The 20621-nt window shown below is 38.6% G+C and overlaps 1 protein-coding gene across 2 annotated transcripts in view; it reads right to left on the bottom strand.

The window, feature by feature from the left end:
* Positions 1 to 20621, bottom strand: part of EPB41L5 (erythrocyte membrane protein band 4.1 like 5) — a 59865-nt gene that overhangs the window by 28622 nt on the left and 10622 nt on the right. For both annotated transcript variants that reach the window (XM_082057209.1, XM_082057210.1), the window contains exons 3-14: positions 19451 to 19555; positions 14159 to 14201; positions 12979 to 13057; positions 10418 to 10462; positions 10045 to 10097; positions 7251 to 7371; positions 6756 to 6843; positions 6041 to 6129; positions 4474 to 4543; positions 3618 to 3787; positions 2381 to 2487; positions 1690 to 1717 (exon numbers count right to left, since the gene is read on the bottom strand). In XM_082057209.1, coding sequence (XP_081913335.1) covers positions 1690 to 1717; positions 2381 to 2487; positions 3618 to 3787; positions 4474 to 4543; positions 6041 to 6129; positions 6756 to 6843; positions 7251 to 7371; positions 10045 to 10097; positions 10418 to 10462; positions 12979 to 13057; positions 14159 to 14201; positions 19451 to 19555 — 998 coding nt within the window. The remainder of the gene's footprint in view (positions 1 to 1689; positions 1718 to 2380; positions 2488 to 3617; positions 3788 to 4473; positions 4544 to 6040; positions 6130 to 6755; positions 6844 to 7250; positions 7372 to 10044; positions 10098 to 10417; positions 10463 to 12978; positions 13058 to 14158; positions 14202 to 19450; positions 19556 to 20621) is intronic.

Here is a 20621-nt window from a genome sequence, read left to right as displayed (position 1 = left end):
ACATTTCACATTTTTGAAAGACTTAAAAGCATTAACACCCTTCACAATAACGATGCATTATGATGCACTATAAATCTCAAGCCAACTTTTTTTCCAGACTTCTGATTCTTAAAAGAAAATGGTTCCAGTCTCCTATGTCCCATTAGGCTTGTGATTTATGGTCTGGACAATAACCATCCAACCTGGCAAGCTGACAATTCAAACAGATTTTCATATCTACTTCAGCAATTCTTTAGAATTGTTTTACTTCCATACTGTCAAGACCAAACAAGCTGCTCCTTGCCTGTTTCCCAACTTTGTACCTTCTCTATTGAGCAAATACAGAGGTTACCACAAAACAGCGCACATTTAAGAGAAATATTACGGAATGCGTCCTGGGCAGCAGATTCACCTGTGCCGAGTTAACACAAAAGAATGGAACAACATACATCTTTCATGATGCATTTCAATTAGCAACGCTTGAGTGTAAAGTTTCAGAAAAGGTGACTAACAGAGCAGTGCCACACCTCGGTGCAGATCAGCAAACTGTCCTTTTATCAGGAGAAACTGCAAACGAAGTTTCTCTTCCCACTCTCAGAATGACCTAAGCAGCATGAAACTGAGAGAAGGGCATGACAACACAGCATGACGAGAGTACTAATTAATCAGATGGTCAAATTTTGCATGCAGAGGATCTTTGAACAGTTAAATGACTCCCAGTTTTGAACAGTGCTTTCCCACTTTATAAAGAGAAAAGACAATACAGGTCACAAAGAGACCTTCACCACAGTAACTGCAGCCTTGTCCCCACACCACCTGGATTTCTCCGCCTCTCATGCATGAATCAACCCTGCTGCTACAAACTGAAAATGTATGACTGTATTAAGCCTGTTGTTTTGAAATCTTATTTTGACATTCCTTACCTAGCTTCTGAGTGTCGTGATGCTTAACAGCTACATATATCTGCTTTTTAAAAATAATTTTGTTGCAAGTCATCATTGCCATGTCCACAAGTTGTTAGGGCAAAGGACAGAAACCAGAACTGAGTGACTTATTTCCTTTGCTACCAGGTAATTATTTTTATCCTTGTTTCCTCTCTTCCCTTAAGGAAGGTTATGAAAACTGTATGATTCAGATTCATGAGTATTTTACATTGTAACAGCAAGTATGGACCTATACAAACAGAAAGAATCTAGGTATAAAAATAAAGAACCAAAAGGCCTCCCTCTCTATGTTGATTATGAATAATTCAGTACAAATATATAAAAATAAACACAAATACAACTATAAAATCAACATATTAAAAATATTTATTTTACTTTAATATTTATTATGGATTTCAGTCACATAGCCAGAGTAGGCAGGTCTCAAAGAAGACACCCTCACACACTTTGAGCTGATCTCCTTACACAGCAGCACACAGAACCACAGCTCAGAGCCAGCAAGAACCACGGCTGGTCATAAACAAACCTCTTGGCCTCCTAGTGAGCAAGTCTGGCAAAATCTACTACGTGACACCAACGCAGGAGCTTTGCTTTGAACAGCGGGTTTTATGTAAGGCAAACAAACACAAAACCCACAGCAAAACCCCAGTTAAGAGGTTAACACACTCTACATTTAACTAATCTTATATCCTCCCTTCTGCAGACACGTGCTCAAGTACAGGTGGCAGACATCAAAGAGAAATTTCAGTATTGCAATGCATCTTACCTTGTTTCTTCAAGTTTAGCAGAATGTGCTGCAAAAATAGAAAATGTTAACCTAATTACAAATTAAATTTTAATTATCCGTTAAATATTAAACATCTATTAACAAAAAGTAGGTAACTAGAACAACAGAAGTTGTAGGTATCCCATGCATAATTTGTGAAAAATAAAATTCTAAATTGGAAAAATAAACGAAAAAATCTGAAGAGCAAACCAAAGAGTTGGATTTAAGCAAGTGTGTGAAAGCATGTGTGGAGGTCATGCTTGACCTACACAAGAAGGGGAATAAGAGACAAGGTGAAAAATCACTTGCTGTTGGGTTGTAACAGCAGAGTGCAACTCCTAAGAACAATGAAAAAATCTCAGTGACAAAAATTCCAAGCTTGATTAATAAATTTCAAATATTATCATTAATATACCACTGTTCCCTGGATCCAAGTTCTCTGTCTTCATACAGAGACCTATTGTGCAATAATCATGGGTGTTTTACCTGCTAGGCCAGCTGGAATGACATACTTTGGACACAAACTCTTTCTGATAAATATATGTAGCCTCCTAAATAAGTCAAAGAACATCTAACTTTGAAAATTCAAGCGGAGAGCAAACAGCTACAGAAGAATTCCTACACAGTACCTTTAAAGGATATGATTCTCACAACTGATTATACATCTCAAAATGAAAGGTCAATAGCTCACCTTTCATTTGTAGTGCTCGTCTTGAGTACCGCTTGCTGGGCCTCCTTTCAAAGGATGCTGATCTCCTGGCTTTGTTGGTCTTGGTGGTTTGATACTCTGTTTTCCCACTAACAATGCCATGTAAAAGTACAAAATAATAAAAGAAATTACTTTGGGGACAAAACAGAACACTGCTCATCAAAACATCACGTGTGTTTCAAACTCATAGCTTAATTATCTGATCTCAGTTCTATTTAAAAGATCTGAAACTTAACACCTCAAAAGGCCTTGCACAAAAAAGTGATGGAGATTTACAAACTTTCTAATCACCCCATTTTCCCAAGACAAAAAGCTGAAGCAACAACTCCTTAAACATTAAGTTGCTGAAAAAGCATATTTATCCTTTGCATATTTCTGTGGTCACACCATTTGGGAGAGGCTGAAAATTCTAGAAGAACGTAAAGCTTAAGGTATGTTGCCAAAGTTCATAGAGAAAGACCGTAATAGGCCTACAAAACAGCATCTAGATGCTCTTTTTCCCAGGCAAGTCTTTTTTCCTCAAGTTTGGCCAGACTCTGCCTCTAAAGCTGGAGCCAACCTCATGTTGACTCCTTGATACCACTGATCCCTTCTGAAGCAGACTAGATGGTATTGCTGGAGTTGCTGGAAATGGAAGCATTATATGCACATATACTGCCTGGTGTCACTGCCTACCTCCTTCCATATGTTCTCACCAGCTCTGGGGGGGGGGGGTCACTGACAGTATCACACAGACTAGTCTGGGACCACAAGCCACCTGGAAATCTGTCACATGCACAGGTAGTGCCTGACATGGTGACAGGCACTATCTCAGGTGTCTGAAATTCTGCCATCACTCAGTCAGTCAGGAACTCAGGAGCCAGAAGACGTGCAATGTCTCCAACTGTGCAAGTCAATCATCTGTCCTCTATAATTCTATGCTATGATTTTATGGTTCATTTTAAAAAGGTTGGGCTTTCAAGATGAAGTGATCTATAAACCACAAAGTACTATATATGCTATGTAAGGAACATAAACCCTGAGAAACAGACCAAAATTACATAAAGATAAATTGGATAATGCAGGGGAAAAATCCATGATTTAATAAAACCAACATGCAACACACTCAGCTTGCAAGTGTCACTGCTCTGGATGTCCTAGGTGAATGAATACCAAGTTCTCTCCTGTTGCCACCCATAATCCAAGAAAAGGTGGAAGATACGTGCTGAATGGCACTGACCTGTATCGGAACCGGGATCCCAACCGAATGAAGCCTGATCGACTTGAGCTTTTCTGGACAGGCCCTCGGAGCCGGAAGAAGGCGTGATGTTCCACTGCACATTTCCATAAGTGTTTGCAGGCTTTGGGATGATCCAGTCTAAAGACAAAAGTGTGTTCCTGCTCCTTTCCCTTAAAGCACACAAAGCACACTGAGGATTTATAAGGGGCTTGAAAAGTCAAAGCTACAACTCAATTCAAGCCAAAGAAAATTTTATTTTTTTTAAAGAATATCGAAATGTTTTAAAAAAATATTTTAGGCAGAAAAAACAACCTTTTCATAAGCTTTAATGATGAACTGCTTGACTGTCTGAAGCCCATGCATTTAACAAGTCAAGCCTCTGAATAACTACAAATTAAAGACATCATTATAATAGGAAGGTACTTCTGAATAAGGCTAATCTGGTCTCACTTCCAAATCTGATTTCCTCAAATTACCAATGCTCACATTTTTTACGATCTCAGCTCTGAGATTTCTTCCCATGGGAACAATTATGGCATCTGTTTAAGGAATTAATTCCACTAAGTGTGCTACCTGGCCTTTTTTAAACTTCCTTGCAAAACAAGCAAACTGTTGCCACATTATCTGGCCTACACCAGTTTCACAAGGTATTCCCTGCCTAAAAACAGGGTGATTAAAAAAAAAGTACTTGAGCCTATTTGTCTCATACTTAATTCCCTTCATTTCCCCCCTCACCCCAAGTCACAATCAAAAAATCTTGCAAGACGCCCACATTAATTCTCAAAACTTAAATATAAAGAAAGAGATGAGGGATATGTAAACTAGTACTGTATAATCAAGACAGATAGTTATCTACCTGTTCATCATCTTCAACAACAACTAGAGTGAGTTTGTTTTTCTTGAAGTCGAGCCTTGTTATCTTTGGCCTGCAAGATAAACAGAAAAAAACAGGTTATGTCTAACTCTCTTATGAAGTCACTGAGAGGTATGTTCAACACTCGGATCCAAGACTCTCCACCATTTTTTTAAGTTCGTGCAGTAGGACTTGGTTATACTGTGGATAGCAATGTATTCAAAATTAAACACTTTATTAGAAACCTTAAAGCTAAGAAATCAGCAATTTCTAAAGGGATAATTATATTGGAACTTAAATTAATAATTACTTGAACTGAAATCAAAGTCCATCCAAATATTCCTGCCTGCCTACTCTTCTGCAAGCCCACAAAACTGAACTCAGACACAAAGGCAGCTCAAAATAATTCTGCTTTGTTAAATACATGTAAATCACCATACAATATACCACAGGTCAATTCCTATGATGACTCTGTTTTAGAAAATCCCAGCCAAAGAGAACAACATGAACATGACATGTTGCAAAAATGCAACAACTTCCTCCCTCGCCCACCCAAAAAAAATACCCAGAATTGTTGGTGGAGGGATAAGACACACAGATAACATTGCTGCTACAAAGTGAGTGTTTTTCTGAGAAGTTTAAAAAACTGCATTGGGCGTTATAACCCAAACTACTCATATGACAAAATTTCACCTCATATCTGCCTACTCGTTCTTGGTATACAGTTTTGAAAGACTGGATAGGAATTAAGGAATAAAGCACTTAAAAAAAAAAAAAAAAAAAAAAAAACAAAAACCCCAAAAAAACATAAATGCCTGTTTATCCAGGCCCAAACACTCTAGCTAGAAGGTTCCCCGTTTTATGTAATATAAAGCCTTGCAAAAATTCATCAGAATGCCTCTACGAAACCGTGGGGTGTTGTTCAGGCATTTGACAGATTAAAAAGCACATGTTCAAAAAAACAAAGGAAGCTCTATGTCTCCTCACTCTATAGAGATCTGGGGGCGGGGGGTGGAGGAAGGTGTGTTTGAGGTTTTTAGTTTCTTTTTTAATTAGTCCTTATCAATTGGCAGGAAGGGACATTTCTGCCCTTTACTGAGCCCAAAGAGACATTTTCTTAATCAAAAACCTTCCCAGATGACATTATATGTAGAAGCTGCACTAGTACTATTGTTTCTGCCTCTTTTTCAACAGCAACGTACAACACTCAGCTAGAACACCTGAAGAAGCTTCATGTCACTGACTGGGTGCACCCTCTATTTCCAAAACAACCTAGTACAAAATACAACATCAAACACACAATGAAAAAAATAATAATAACCCAAAGTTATTCCATCTTTTACTTGCCTCTAGCGTGTTACACATATACAGCCTATTAATATATCAATCAGGAATGTTAACAAAAGAATATTTTTGAACACCATGAAAACATTCACAGGCTACAGAATACTTCTGCAGGTACCCAGTATTCATGGTGCCCTCATATGTCAAACAAATAGTTTTTTTGGCTAGCGCAAAAGAAACAAAAGAGTAAAAATCTAAAGTATATTTTAACATACAGAGAGCTTACCAGAAAAACAATCCAATCTTTGTGTCTCCTTCAAAGACAAGAACTCCTGTAGGTGTTAGCCCCAAGCTGTAATCATTGCCATCTCTTGCCTAATTGCCACAAAACAAAGATTATGTTCATTTTGGTGTTTGACCCTTTATTCAATCACTCCAGTATAGCTTATGTAGCTTATTTGCCCAGTGTTACAATTAAACACGTATCTGCTTATTTTATACAACAAAACTCTCACGTTTCAATGATCTTATGCAATGGATTTTTCTAGTTTGCAGCCCTTCAATAGGGCTGACTAAAGTGGAAAATTAAAGTTTCTTGATTTGTCTGCGTAATAAGGACCTCCTTTGTTCAGTTCTCTGCACTTCCTTCTCCACAGGAGACGTATTTTCACTTGTAGTTCTTCAGCTGGTAGCTGACTGGGCCCCAGCCAACTTTAATTACTATGATTTTCACATAGCTCTTAGTCTAATAGAAACTGTAGTACATACTGCCACACCAATCACATATTTAACATAGAGCAGATACACTTGGACGGAAATAATGCCTTCTAGAAATGTATACTATAAAGCAGAATGTTGATGGAAAGCCAGATCACTTGTTACCCAGTTCAGATGAGTACAATATTCTTTTTTTTCCCCCCTCGAAGCAAACCCAGTGTTGAAATGCAGGACAAAGCTAACATTATCATTTCCAAAGGTCACCAAGCTGTGGTTAAACATACCTTGACTATGTGCATGTCTACACCATACATTTCCAGCCACTTAGCTTTGTTTAAGTAGTTAGTTTCAGCCTGTGCTGGTGTTTGCCCCCTGAAACAAATTTTTTTGCTGTTAGGTAGATGCCTGAAAAAGCACAGAAATGAAAAACTGGTATATGAGGTAAGAGGAAAAGAAATTCCTGAGAATTTGTGAAAAACCTAAACACTGCTGACACTTGCTCACCTTCATGAACATCAAAGTCACTTTTGTAAGTTTTAATCTGAAACTGCTGTAAAAATTACTCCTCTAAAGATTCTGCAGCCTCATCGTTTTACTCAGACCTTTGGAAATCTTCATTTTTCACGTTATATCCTCTTACAAAATACGACAGAATCATATTAGAATTATGTTTCTGAACAAGATGATGGAAGAAGCACCAGCAGCATCTTTTTAATACGTTTTCTCCACAGAAACATCACGGAAAATTGCTGGGTAGCACACACTGGAATATCTCTTACCTGCATTCCTTCCATTTCTCAAAAATGGCCAGCTCCATCTCTTCAGTCTGAGTGGGAACAAACCTGAACTCAGACACCAGTTCAGGGACATGCTCAGCAGGATCGTAGTCTCCAAGCTCAGCTACAAAAGAACGTCAAGCAACGCTCCCAATAAAGACAGTGGATATTAACAGGAACTTCTGCATACTTTTCTAGTTAATCTAAAATAACTCTTTTTGTGTTCCTCCTTCTCCTCCAGTCCTCCCAATATTTGAAGTGTCAAAGATATGGACACTGAACAAATGGTCGTGTTGTCTGCACAAAAGCTTTGCATTAATTTTTACAAAGTGCTATTAATATATTCATTAACAAGCTACCTATAAATGGAAGTTATCTATATCCTTCAAACTCACCTTCTTTTCTTTCTTGCAGAAAGCTTTCAAAATTTTTATCACTGAAATCTCTACTGAGATGACAGCAGGCTAAAGTTACAATCTAATTTTGCATTATATTTTTAAAATAAAAACTTGAGATATGTCAAAAATAAAACCAGTTTTGACACTTTTCATAAAACTATTTGTCCATTCCAAAAATCAATTTCTGTTTTTATGACAGCAAATCCCCCTGTCCTGCTAACATTACTCTGTGTCAGGCCACAATCATGCAGCTGTTATTTGTTGCTCTCCTTTTCATCTAAGAACATAACAAATGCCCTACTGGGTCAGTCAAGTGGCTCATCCAGTCCACTGCTGCATGTTCAACAGGGGCAATAAGAGATGCTATTTAGAGAGCATACTAGAGCATACACGTCAATGGGTGTGCCACATCAAAAGCACCACCTCCCTTTTCCACAGATGCTCACAAGTCCAGCTTTTAAAGACTGATGTATGCCTAAAATGCTGAACCTCACAGTTAGAAACCTTTATAAAAATATCTGGATTTTCCGAGTCACTAAGCTTTTGCTCCTCCCACTAATTTCAACTGTCTTCTTAATGTTCAGCTCATATCCAAAAAATTAGGAATAATTCTATAACTTCGACCTTAGGTGTCTGATACAGGCCAGTAATTGTACTGTTTGAAAAAAGAAACTACTGATGTTTGTGTAGGAAAAAAACAGTGACATCTTTGGGAAGGCCTGGAAAAGTCAAATACACACACAGAGTATTCTATAGGTACAAAAGCAACATACAATCTAAAAATCTGATTCTTGGATTTCTGAACACTGCAAGCATAAGAGTCTTTCATCCTCTCCTCTATTTTTTTTAAATGCTGACTGAGGAAGTCTGTAGTTCTATAATAATTTACTCCCACTAGAACGCCTGCCTCTGTTGAAAGGAATGCTGTCAAAGCCAGCTTAGGTTCCAGCTGATTTAAATAAAAGCACACAGCTGTCAGACTTAAGATTAAAGCTCTGCTACAGGCCTCATTGTGGAGAGAAAAAAGACTAGCACAAAAAGCAATGGATATATGGCCTAATTAGATCACTTTGTTTTTCCAAAAACTTATCCACTGAAGCCATATCTTAAGGCTCTAACAATGCTAATGTTTTTAACTATGGATGTATTCTAACTGTTTTCCTTCCACACAAAAAAGCAGATAAAAAGGCAGATATCTTTACAGTTTAATTCCAGCTCTCTATACCCACACATGATCAGGGCCATGAGTAGCTCCTGCCTGAAGAACAAAACGTGTTTTGGAAAGTATCTGTATGTGAAAGAATTTCAGTGCCTTAGTCCTGTTACCTAACACCTGCAAAGTACAACAGTGCATTGCTTTACAAGATGAATGTTGTGTAGACAATTTGCACAGCACAAACGTGCCATATCTCCACATTCCCTCTTCATCAAAGATGACTTTACAACAGCTTTATAGCAGAGGTCTGGGATTTTTGGCAGACTCAAACAGGGTATAGCTATACAGCTATGTCCTCCAACAAGGACCCAAAAGCCTGCTCTAGCAGATATTCCTAAATCTTCAAGCTTCCTCTCCTCCTCGTGTGAGTTCCCCCGCTTGAAACCACAACAAACTTCACATTGGTTAAGAACACACCCTCATCCAAACAACAGAAGACACTGGCCATGAAGACCAGTGACACACAACCTCTATAAGCAATTGAATGCCTGACTGCAGCTCTCAGAGCAGCCACGGAGGATGGAGTCTCAGTTGGAATCAAAAGTCAAGGACAACTCATTAAGAGTCGCATATCACTCAAGCATCATATGGCATAGCTGAGAAAAAATACAGTACGTCACCTCTTTTGGATGAAGAAGGATCTGAAATACCAACATGTGCAGCTCAGCCATAAATGCTCATGTACATGCAGGAGACATGGGGCACTCACATGTTTCCACAAGTAAGCTGAAATCAAAAGCTGGTGGTTTTTGCATACAAGACTTTTCAATTGAGTGCAAAACCAAAATAATTGTGTACCTGACTTGTACAACAGAGAAAACACGTGGCAGAAACTACACGATGAAAAGAAGTGTGTTACTACATCAAAACAATTCAGGAGGACTGCAGACCTCGGTTCTTGTGTGAAAGTGGACAGGTTTGCACACAAACACTAAGAAAACAAGTTCAGGGCAAAGCTGTTTATGTTTAGAACCTCCTTGTTCTGTTTCCTGAGGAATCAAATTATTTCCCACATACAATCTCAGCGAAATTACAATCAGGAAGAGCTGTGTTTCACACTGGATCACTAACATCTGGGCAGAGCCTATTTTCTGGATATAACAAGGCCAGACTGAAAGAGGTAATAAGAGTTTACACAAAGCTGTTCATGGAATTTCATCCTTCCCCACTCCTACCTACTCACCTTGCATGTTATAAGCTGCCAACTGGACGGCTGTGTCAAAAGGACATTCCAATCTGCGGTAAGAGACATGCATTGTTAAAGACTCAGCTGACACTATTTAGCAGAACACTCATATATCTGACAATGAGAAACTGCAAATGTTTGGGATAAAAAAGCGAAAAAGGATTAGTAGATTTTCAGCAAATTAACAAGAGATAAGCACTACATTATTTAAGAATTCCTCTGCTGCTACTCATGCATATAAAAATAATATTATAGAGGAAAAAAATAACATTACTTAGCAAAAATTATTAATTATCCAAATACAAGTTTACTAAATCCCATGCTAAACACCCTATAATTGTTTAAAAGACTGTTTATTGGCAATACTTACTTTCCACTAAGAATATCCAGTTTCAGCTGCAGTACAAATAAATACCTGTAGGATTAAATAAGAATAGAACTATTAATCAATTACGTTTTTATGTGTCACTAAGTCAACAGGAAGAAAGTAGAGCCTGACAAATAAAAACATTTTCTACTCTTTAAATGGGTTTTCAAGTCTGAAGAAACTGCATTGTGATATTTCAAGGCTTTATCAGTTCGGTTTGTATGCTTTGCACACATTTCAAATGAAGTAAACCCAAAAATAGAAGTTGTCATAGTGTTGCATGGAAAAAGAAACAGGATACCTAAGTAAGTCTCATTTTTTCTCTTGGGCAGAGAGCAACTTGCATCTCCCATGATTTTTTCATTATTCATACACATATTCATCTCACAAGAGAATGAATCTTTTAGCCCCTCAAAAATAAAAGTTCCTAATATGGATTGCTTAGTTTAAAATCTAGCCCAGAAAGCTGAATGCAAAGTGACAGTACCAAACCAAAATAACACAGTAGGTTGCAGCTTTTTCAACTTGTTTACTCTTCAGAGCCAGCTTTCCTTCACTGCCTTGCTTATTCAGTACTCTTCTTGCTTAGAAATCAGGCAAATATTGAATACATTCCCTTCGTTTTGCAACACCAATCCTTCCGATCCAGTACTCACAGAGAGCAACCCCCTTGCTCCATTACAGTACACAGCTTTCCTTTAACAAGGGAAGAAGTAGTCTCATAAAATAAAACACTGACATTCGTGACGGTATCCAGTTTGAATTCTACTACATATAAGCAGAAGCCTTATGCACAAAGCCAAAGATGATGCTTCTGTTTCAACGTGTGGCTACCTCTCCTGATAACTCACATGCACAGACACCAAACAGACACAGGCGTTTCTTCCTACACGTCCCTTGGAAATCCACAAATATTTTGCCAAACCATTTATTATCCAAAGCCTTTTGAACATTGGTTCCTATACAGGGAATAAATTTGTTTGGTACTGACCCTACATAGCAAAAGAATGAGCACAGGCCTCCAGTGTATAGCAGGTGTGACCAGTCCCTGCTTATCAGCCACATAACACTTGCAAACATCTTGAGCATACTTCCCGAGCTTAGGCTGTGGTACATGACCTCTGACTGGTGACATCTGATGGGAAGCTGGCAGAAAAATGGAGTGAGCTGCACCTGTGGAAGCCGAAAAGCAGCTCCAGCTGCGTGTTCTGCCTCACAAAGAAACAGTGGAACCCTCGGCAAGCCCTGGCTGGTGACACCCATAACCCAGAGCAGAGCTCCCCTTCCCACTGCTTCTTTAAGCTGTGAAACTATCTTGAGACAGAAGAAAGATTTTCTGCTTTCCTGTTCTAGGGGATTAGCTAAGCAGACAGACAGGGTTTAAAAGCCCTCAGGTTTCAGGTCTGCCCTGCTAAAACCTGCATAGCAAGGTCTGACTGGCAAAACTCAGTCAGGATGGATGAAAATGTTTCATAGTGGTAGATACAAATCTAGGTCTGAATTTTGCTTATGGTTACTATATTTAAAGACAGCTAAATGTTTATTCAGGAACATGAATGGGGAAGTAAAACATTCTTCCCAGATCAGCAGGAAAGCCTTAAAGAAGAGCAGTTATAACATTATGTTACCACATGTAAGTATGAAGCTGTGGAGGGTACATATGGCTGTAAGGGGTAATGCTACTATAATCTTCCTGGCAGCACTCCTGGGGATTTGGCTGAAGTGCAGATCGAAGATCCACACAGACGTTTAACCTGAACAACAAACAAATGCACTTCACACTCTTAAAAATGGCTGAGGGTACAAAGCATCTATAGCTATCAAGGAAACATTAAAACTTTGTTTTCTCCCTGAAATGTATCATCAGCAGTGGTGACAATGCAAAGAAACGTTGCCTTTTACAACAGATTTATACTACTGACAGATGGTACGTTGTGTTCTTTTTCAAAGCACCCCAAGTATGTCTCAGCCCAACATGAAATGCAGCATTATGAACGGATTTGTGAAATGCTTTAATCAAGAGAAACTGTTTTTCACCTGATACTACAATCCTACACATAGAGTACAGTCAACTCGCATCTCAACATGGAAGCAAAATACTATTTTCCCTTTGTATAAGCTCTACAAAGACCACAGAAGTAATGAAACGTTAACTGAACTGATTTTTGCCAAAGAAAAGTTCTAACTTGCAATTCAACACTTTTCTGCCTAGAGAGGACGACTGCATACAGTTTAAACTAGATGCAGGTGAAGAATAAAAAAAAAGAGGAATGACATCTGTTCTTTTCAGTTAATACCTCTGTCCATTTTGTATAAGCTACGCAGCTCAGCTACCAGAAGTTTCTAATGAAAAATGGTGCATTGAGTAATATAAGAAATACATAGATCTCTTCATATCAGAGCTCATTTATTTCATTAGAGCTACATTAGAAACTTTTACAAAAAGCCAAGTAAGCAAGCAGCTCTCAGGAATTCTCCAAAACTTCATGCAACTGTTTCAGTAAATACCACAAAAACATTTTTCTGGCCTTATCCAGGTAACTCTCTCTGAAATTCCCTCTTACCTTGTTAGCTCTTCACGTAGATTGTTGGGCTCTGATGAGTAAAACTTTACGCGAAAATGAAGACAATATGGTGGGCCAACTGCAAAGCAGAATTCATTCAAGACAGTGGTAAGGGTTACTGGTTATGACATGTTATTTTTTCACTACACAGAACCACATCACAAAACTTGACTGAAATTGGCTCTGTCCAACCACAAGGACTTAAGGCAGGAATTCCTTTGTGACAAGGAAATGCATAAAAAAATATCAGGGTGAAACGACAAGTATACACATAAAATATTTTTATATCTTCCAAATCAATCCAACAACCGTATGACATTAAGTTGATTTGTCTTGCCAAGAGCATATGAATATAGGTTAATCCCTATATTTAAGGACTCTATCCATCACCGAGAAAGCTGAGCATCTCGGCTCTGCAGTTTACCAAACCCCCAGGCACTCTGTTGGTCTCTGTAACACCTTTCCAGGGCTCTGGGAAATACTCGTGCTGCTGACAACTCAGGCCCCTTTATTTCACAGAAGTTTAGACATAGTTTAGGGAGATTTAACAGACCCTTCTGTGGAAGAATCATCTTTTCTGGAAACCAAGGAGTTAATTCGGCAGAAGGATGGATTAACAGGTCTTTGAAAATGTGCAGCGCTCTGCTGATTCTTGAATCTGACAGGTGGAATTTTGTCTCTCCTGGTGCTTCCAAAACCTCTGTTGTACTAACAAATCCCTGAAGACTTCCCACAGTGCAGAGCAAGGAAGTTGCTAAACAAAAATCAGCTGATGTCACAGCTTACCCAGGCACACACCAGTAAAACACACTAAACCCTTGTGCTGCAGGTAAGGACCTGGTGGACCAAACACTGATCTGGGCATTCAGGACTGTGCCAAGAGATGGAGGCTCTGAGACAAGTGTTCCTATAGTCAGGATAACGATCTATAACACTAAAGCATCTTCAGCTGCCTTGCCTCCACTTAAACTATAATTAATGAGCCTCTAACATGTTTAATTAAGGACATTAAACTAAAGTAATGTGAGCTGCAGAGGGAAGAGGTCATTAAACACTGAGCAGCACCATGCTGGGTTTCTGTCATCCCTCACAGAACACTTCCCCCCCACCCTGTTTCAACTCTCTGTGTCTTCTGTATGTTCAATATGAGATCCAAAGAGAAAATTGAAAGAACACTTACTTTTAACTTGCTTTTTAATGCTTTTTGTGTTGTCCAACCAATGCTGAAAAATAAAGTACTTTCATTGAATTATCAATAAAGAAATATCACAGAAAGAACAAAAAAGGAAAAAAAAAATCACTGTTCATTAGCAAAGATCATCTTGGAATAACAAGTAGTTAAAACAATCCAATCCAAATATTTTACAATTCATAGCTCGCTCAGTGCTCAAAGACACTTTCACTCAAAGTTTATAATGCAAAATGTCAGTTTTGAACAAAAGCTTAGTACCTTATTTAAAAGCCTATCTTCAAGAAAACTTTATCTATTAAAAAAAAAAAAAAGGTACTGACAAGCCACTTCAATTACTAAAATCTTCTTCCTGTCCAAACAAACAAACAAACACTTAATTCACACTTTAGTAGGTCAGTCAATGTGCCAGAGAAGCACAAATCATAGCTGGAGACTCTGTCACTGAGCTGTTTGTGATGTTCACTTGGGGTGAAGGGGAGAGACAAAGTAAATATTGTTGGCTTTCATGCATTTTCTTTAGGTGACTTAAGTGTAGTAACAGCAAAGCTGCCTATGTCCAGACATAAGGGTCAGCTATACCTAATTCTCCAAAATCTGTTCACAGGTGACATTTTAGCAATTGTCACATGGGAGGACAGCAGTTACAGCCTCACCTACTAATGCTAATTATAAGGTATATACTAGACATGAAGCCAAAATAATGGCTTCACTTACACTGCGTATGACAGCATGTAAAAAATAAGCTATAGATGGCAGGCTGAGAGAAACATCTACATGTATATGCTACGCTCCCTAAAATAATTGCATATACTCCCACTGCTGATGAGTTTATACCAGCAATTAAAGATAAAGCTGGCAAACAAACATCCAACTAGCGGCAGAGACCTACTTGCAAGGGCTGTGCAGAGTGAAGAGCTCCCTCCTCCAAAGGAGGTGACTCAGTTCCACAGTAAACACAGCACCCAATGCAATGTAATTGCATCGTCCCAACAGCCAGAGCAAACTGCCCAGCACACCATGTCCTGCACAGATCACACTGCCCAGGTAACACCACCTCATTTGATCAGTCCCAAATGTTATCTTGCAACTAATACAGATGACTTATATACTTAGCAACGCTCCTTTTGATAACCCGTGCACCAGAAAGTTCACATCTGGCCCCACAGAGGACAGAAAAGCAACAGGGATATGAGAAAGAACCGGTATTTTCAGGTTGCAATGCCAAGTGCAAACACATTCCTGACTTCAGAGCAGCCTTGCCTTCTGCAGAGAGCGGGTAAAGTTGGCCTGTAGATCAGCCAGGATAGGCAGTGATTGATATATTAGCTGCAGATCAGAACAACCAAACCATCTACTGCTGATGTGCACATAGTTGAAAATGCTCTCATCACCCATTAAAACAAAGTGACTGCAGAAGGCTGTTTTGAAATGTATCTAATATATTTTTTAAATAAAGTGGGAAGCTTAAGGAAGAACTAAGTAAATATTTATGTCAAGTTTGCTTATGCAACCAGTGAAAAGGAGTTGAGTAATACTTTTTTTGTTTCTTTAGGAAAATGGTATAATCTCTCTTCCTATTCCACAAACTCATGTGCTGGAGGAGACAATATACTTATTCCCTCCTCCACCATAAGAATACATAAACTACATACTTGGAGGCTTGCAGGTGAATTAGATACAGAAATGGCAAAAAGAGACGAATTTCAAGGCTCCAGGACTGGCTGTGCACGCCTGTTTCATCTCCCTCCTGTTTTCCCTCATCTCCTCCACATTCCATGGGAAGGTAACTGAGAGGCCCGCGACAGGCACTGACAGCCTTCAACTGCTCAGCTCCCACCGCCGCTGCCTGCGGGAGCTCTGGCTGAACGGGAGGGTGTGCATGGACGAAGGGAAACAGAACTACTATTAAATGGAAGGAAAAAGAAAAAACAACAAACCACCACACACCACAAAACCATGCATGGACACAGGCAGGCATCAGGAAACGTAAGATTTATTCCAAGTGATTAAAACGGAATTCAAGTGGACCTGGCAGAAGTTTACATTTTGATGAGAGTTTGCTCGGCACAGTGTACTGCTGAAATCCAGAGATAAAAGTTTGCTAAACAAAAAGCAATATGAACAGACTGCATTGAGTACTGGAAGTTCTCACTAAACAGTCTGCTGGTTCAGGAAAAAATAAAGGCAACATTTCAAAAAGGTATGGTAAACAGGGTTTTTTAGTAAGATGGTGAGGCTAAAACTGGTCCCACATTTTATGGAATTAATGGGTGCATACTTTGTGCAGTGCTATACAAATAATTTCCAGCATTAAGCACTACATTAGACAAATCTGCCAGAGTAACAAACCGATGTGTTGTACAATTCCACTAGGAATAGCAAGTATTTGTTGCCTGCAACTTGTAAATTAGAATTATAAATTTGCCACTTGTTAAATGTTCAGTCCCTCCTTACTAGAAACATCTTTTCAGCATTGCTAGAGAGAAAGCCAAATAGGCCAACAAGTTAACAACAATCTTCACCTTTTGTGTCATTGTCAGCCTCAATCAAAGCTACTCAAATTAACAGCCTGGTACCTTGGCTGCCAGATCAAGTCCGATACACGGTGGACAATCTTGCAAATAACTGCCTTTACTGTCTCCTGCCTCTTGCTGGGTGGTGGGGAGGAACTGGCAGCGAACATAGAAATTTCATGAAAACTACAATTCTTTCACTTTTCTAATTGCTTCAAGAACTTTTAAAAGAAGTCAGTATTTGAGTCCTAGAATCCAAAATGTCAGGAAAAGTTTGTATTAATCTGGGCTTCTCCCCCTCAGAACATCATAAACACCTAAATACTAATCACTTAAGCAGCTCAAAAGAAGAAAAAAGTTACTCTTCGGTTGTTCAAAATTAATCTATTGAAAACTCATTTGTAGTTAACACAAGCATGGAAATTCTTGATTTTTTAATTTAACTACATGTTGCTAGTTTTCCAGAGTTTTTATATCATCAGGAGCAACTAGCCAGTAAGGCTAGTTTGGGTAGCAGAAAGATTATCTCCCTCTGAGCCAGCAGACAATGCTGTCCACAGTAAGGGACTGGATTCTACCCTGTTTATTTAACAGGTCTCCTGAATAATCTTTGACCAGTCACTTGATTAGTCTCTGCCTTTGTTTCCAGCTGCAGATTGGGTTTCTGCTAGAATATGCCAGCTCCTCTTTGCAAGAACAGCTGCCATCACAACAATTCTTCATTTCTTAAAGCAGTTATCTCTGGCTGTTGTGTTCAGCTCCTCTGGCAAAATGCAGTCTTTTCTGCTTCTTTATACAGAGTGTATCATTAAAGTCCAGTTTAAACAGATCGTTATCTCTACTCTGCCTCTTCTCAGTCACACATACTTAAGGAAAGGAAGCAAACTAAGTTCGAAACTGCTTGTACCTGGTAGATTGTGCAATATCAAACACTGAATCAGGTGCTGTCTGGACTAGAAGTAACAATTTGTTGGACAAAAGCAAGCCAGGAGCCATGGCGGAAGCAGAAAAGATTAACCCTTATCTCCCCATTTCAAGGTGAAATGACATTATGTGATAACAGAACAGTAAGAGAAAAAAAGGGTTACCATATGGATAGTTTCACCAGTTCTAATTAACCCACTGTGAACGCCTATTTGATCCTAGAGGCACATGGAAATACTTCAAAAGCCATAAAACTGAGTTGGCATACTTTAAATGTAGAGGTTTTTTTTTCCTGAAGCAAAAAGATAAATGCAGTGGAGTCATTCACTATCAATACTCAACATCCTAGACTGCACATGCTTAACACAACTAACATGATTTTTATAAATATAAAATGGAATACAGTGGGCTGTTTTCTAATTTCTGTTGGTAGGAGGTGTGCATGGCTCTGAATGATATCCCTTCATTAGTGTAACGCTCTTTTCCTCATTAGTGTTAAATATCTCTGTTCTGCAAGAGGTTTAAGATCACTTTCACTACTTGTAACTGCAGCCCAGTAGCAGCTAATCCTGCTAGTCATGACATTTGCTTCAGATGCTGAACACAAATTATTTTCTCAGAAGTTAATGTTCTCTACAACTAGAAGCTAAGCATAAAACTCAATTGCAATAATTTTGAAAAGAAGGTGTCAGGTTCTAAGTGTGCTTTCGGGTGGATAACATGGTGTTCAAAGTTGTCAGCTTCTTTCAAAGACTCAAGCTGTAACAATTAAGATGTCACCTTCAAATCATTCTGGACATAGGCCCTTGCAGAAATAAAGGAATATATACACGTCACTGTCTCCATTTAATATGCTGATCTCAAACAATTCAGGTATTTAGCTCAGCAGCAACTGTCTGCGCTTCTACTCTGTCATCCTAATCATGAAATAGTTCTGAAGTGGACATGAAACAAAGAAACTATTAGGTCATACCTCTAATAAATAAAATTGACATACAAAGTATTAAAACTCCGATCTCTTTCTACCTGGGGTGTTAGAATAAGTGAATACAGGTTTAAGTTACAGGGATACAGGACAGAGAAAAACATCCACTCCTTGTCTAACAACCTCACTTAACTTGAAGGATTAACTATCAGCCATAAGAAGTATCTAACTAAAACTGCCCAGCCTACAAGTGAAAGAACTGCGGTTGCTTCTGACAAATGATGCCCTGCCTCTGTTTTCAAAAGCAGTCACTTTTTTAGAACCACACAACAAACTTCACAAACTCAGGCTTGCAAGAACCCTCTATACAAACTGTGCGGTACACAGACACACACCTACATCCTCCTAAAATGTTCCAGTTGCAGGACCGAATCACAACTGATTTGAGCAAATCAAAGATATAACCCTCTTGCCAAGATGATTTCTCAAGAAGACACTAAGAAGCTGACTTCTGGTGATGAGAAAGTTCATGGCACTGGCAAAGGAAAACTTTCTGCACTCTAGAACAACAGAGCCAGGCACACAACCCTGTTCTGCCCCTTCCTCTCTGCACCACCAGCATCAAGAACTACATGACATGCCAGACTCTGGGCTCCTGTTGGACCAGCCTAACTAATGACAACAAAAGGTGTAACAGGAACAAGTGAAAGCCAAGAAAGGGAAGAGACAACAGCTCTGTAAGATGTTAAGAGTGCTCAAGGTGGAATTAAACCTGGTGTCACTTAAACTAACACACCACAGAGCTTCTACACAAAATATAACTCAAAAAAAGACAGCTTTCTTATTGCACTTTCGTAGATACCAAGACTTTTAGAACGTTACTTAGGAAAGAGGAAAAAAAAGAGCACCGCTACTCACCGCCACTTGTGCAGAATCCATGAACCTTAATCCAAAGTAGTCACTTTCTATAAGGTCCAGATGATACATGATCTGTTCAAACAGGAGCTGGCCTTTGGCTTTTTTCTGAAAATATGAAAGGATTTAGTACTTGGCAAGTAGATTCATTGTAGCATCTGCTTTCTTCTAGGCATACTTTATGTTTTAATTCCAGAAGTAAGAGAATCCCAAAGATAAGCTTCTGAAAATATAATGTGGAAATTATTTGTCCCTCATATTTTTTGATGGCTGTTTTTCTGAAAGGTAAATGTACACCCCACAAGAAGCACATATAATCCTCAAAGGACTTGCATAATCTCCTTTTTTGGAAAATGTCAACACTGACTTGCACAAGACTGAGAGTGTTAAAGTATCATTTTATCCTTGTCCCTTTTAGGCTTTCCTGACTCACCAGAGTTCAACAAAACTGGAAATATAGCTCCTACAATTGCTATGACTAATGCACCAGAAAATTTTCAGAGCTAAGTATAGCAAGTTGCTTAAGAATTTACTCCTATTTGATACCTAGGCAATTCACCAGTTTCGAAGCAGTTAGCAAAGTGTATTGAATTAGGATACAGCAGTCCATTAGCAAGTGCTTTTAACAACTGACAGGAAACAGTTTGGGGCAAACAACTTTAACAAACATTACTTAGATAACGCATTTGCAGAAGTAAGTTCACTTGGTAGGTGCAAAAAGCCACTGCATATTCTCATACATGATTTATGAAAAACCTTAGCTCTGTCCCCAAGCAAACATTTTTACAGCAATGACCTAAAAAATTAAACACCTGTTTTTAAAGAGAAGACACAAATAGCACTGGGTAGTTTCTACACAACATATATTTTTCATGCTATGAACTCCTTCACAGTAACAGATTGACAGAAAAAAAAACATTAATACATTAGTAGATCTGAGTATAAGTACTGGTGTTGAAAAGAAGTATTTTTAAATGCAAAGAAATGCAGAAAGGATTTATACTTACCCTGCAAGCAACTTAAAGATTTCTCTATTTCCATAATGCTATAATCTTGCAATATTTTATCTTAATATTTATATATTTGCAACTTGAAAAATGGGCTACCTTGCTAAGCATATTTTATAGTAAGGTACTAATCAGCAGATGTAGTCCACTCCTCAAAATACCTGGCC

This window comes from Streptopelia decaocto, assembly GCF_964273445.1.
Source record: "Streptopelia decaocto genome assembly, chromosome: 6".
In the NCBI taxonomy this organism is placed as follows: Eukaryota; Metazoa; Chordata; class Aves; order Columbiformes; family Columbidae; genus Streptopelia; species Streptopelia decaocto.
Note: the sequence above shows the minus strand (reverse complement) of the source record. Positions and strands in the feature narration are given on the sequence as shown.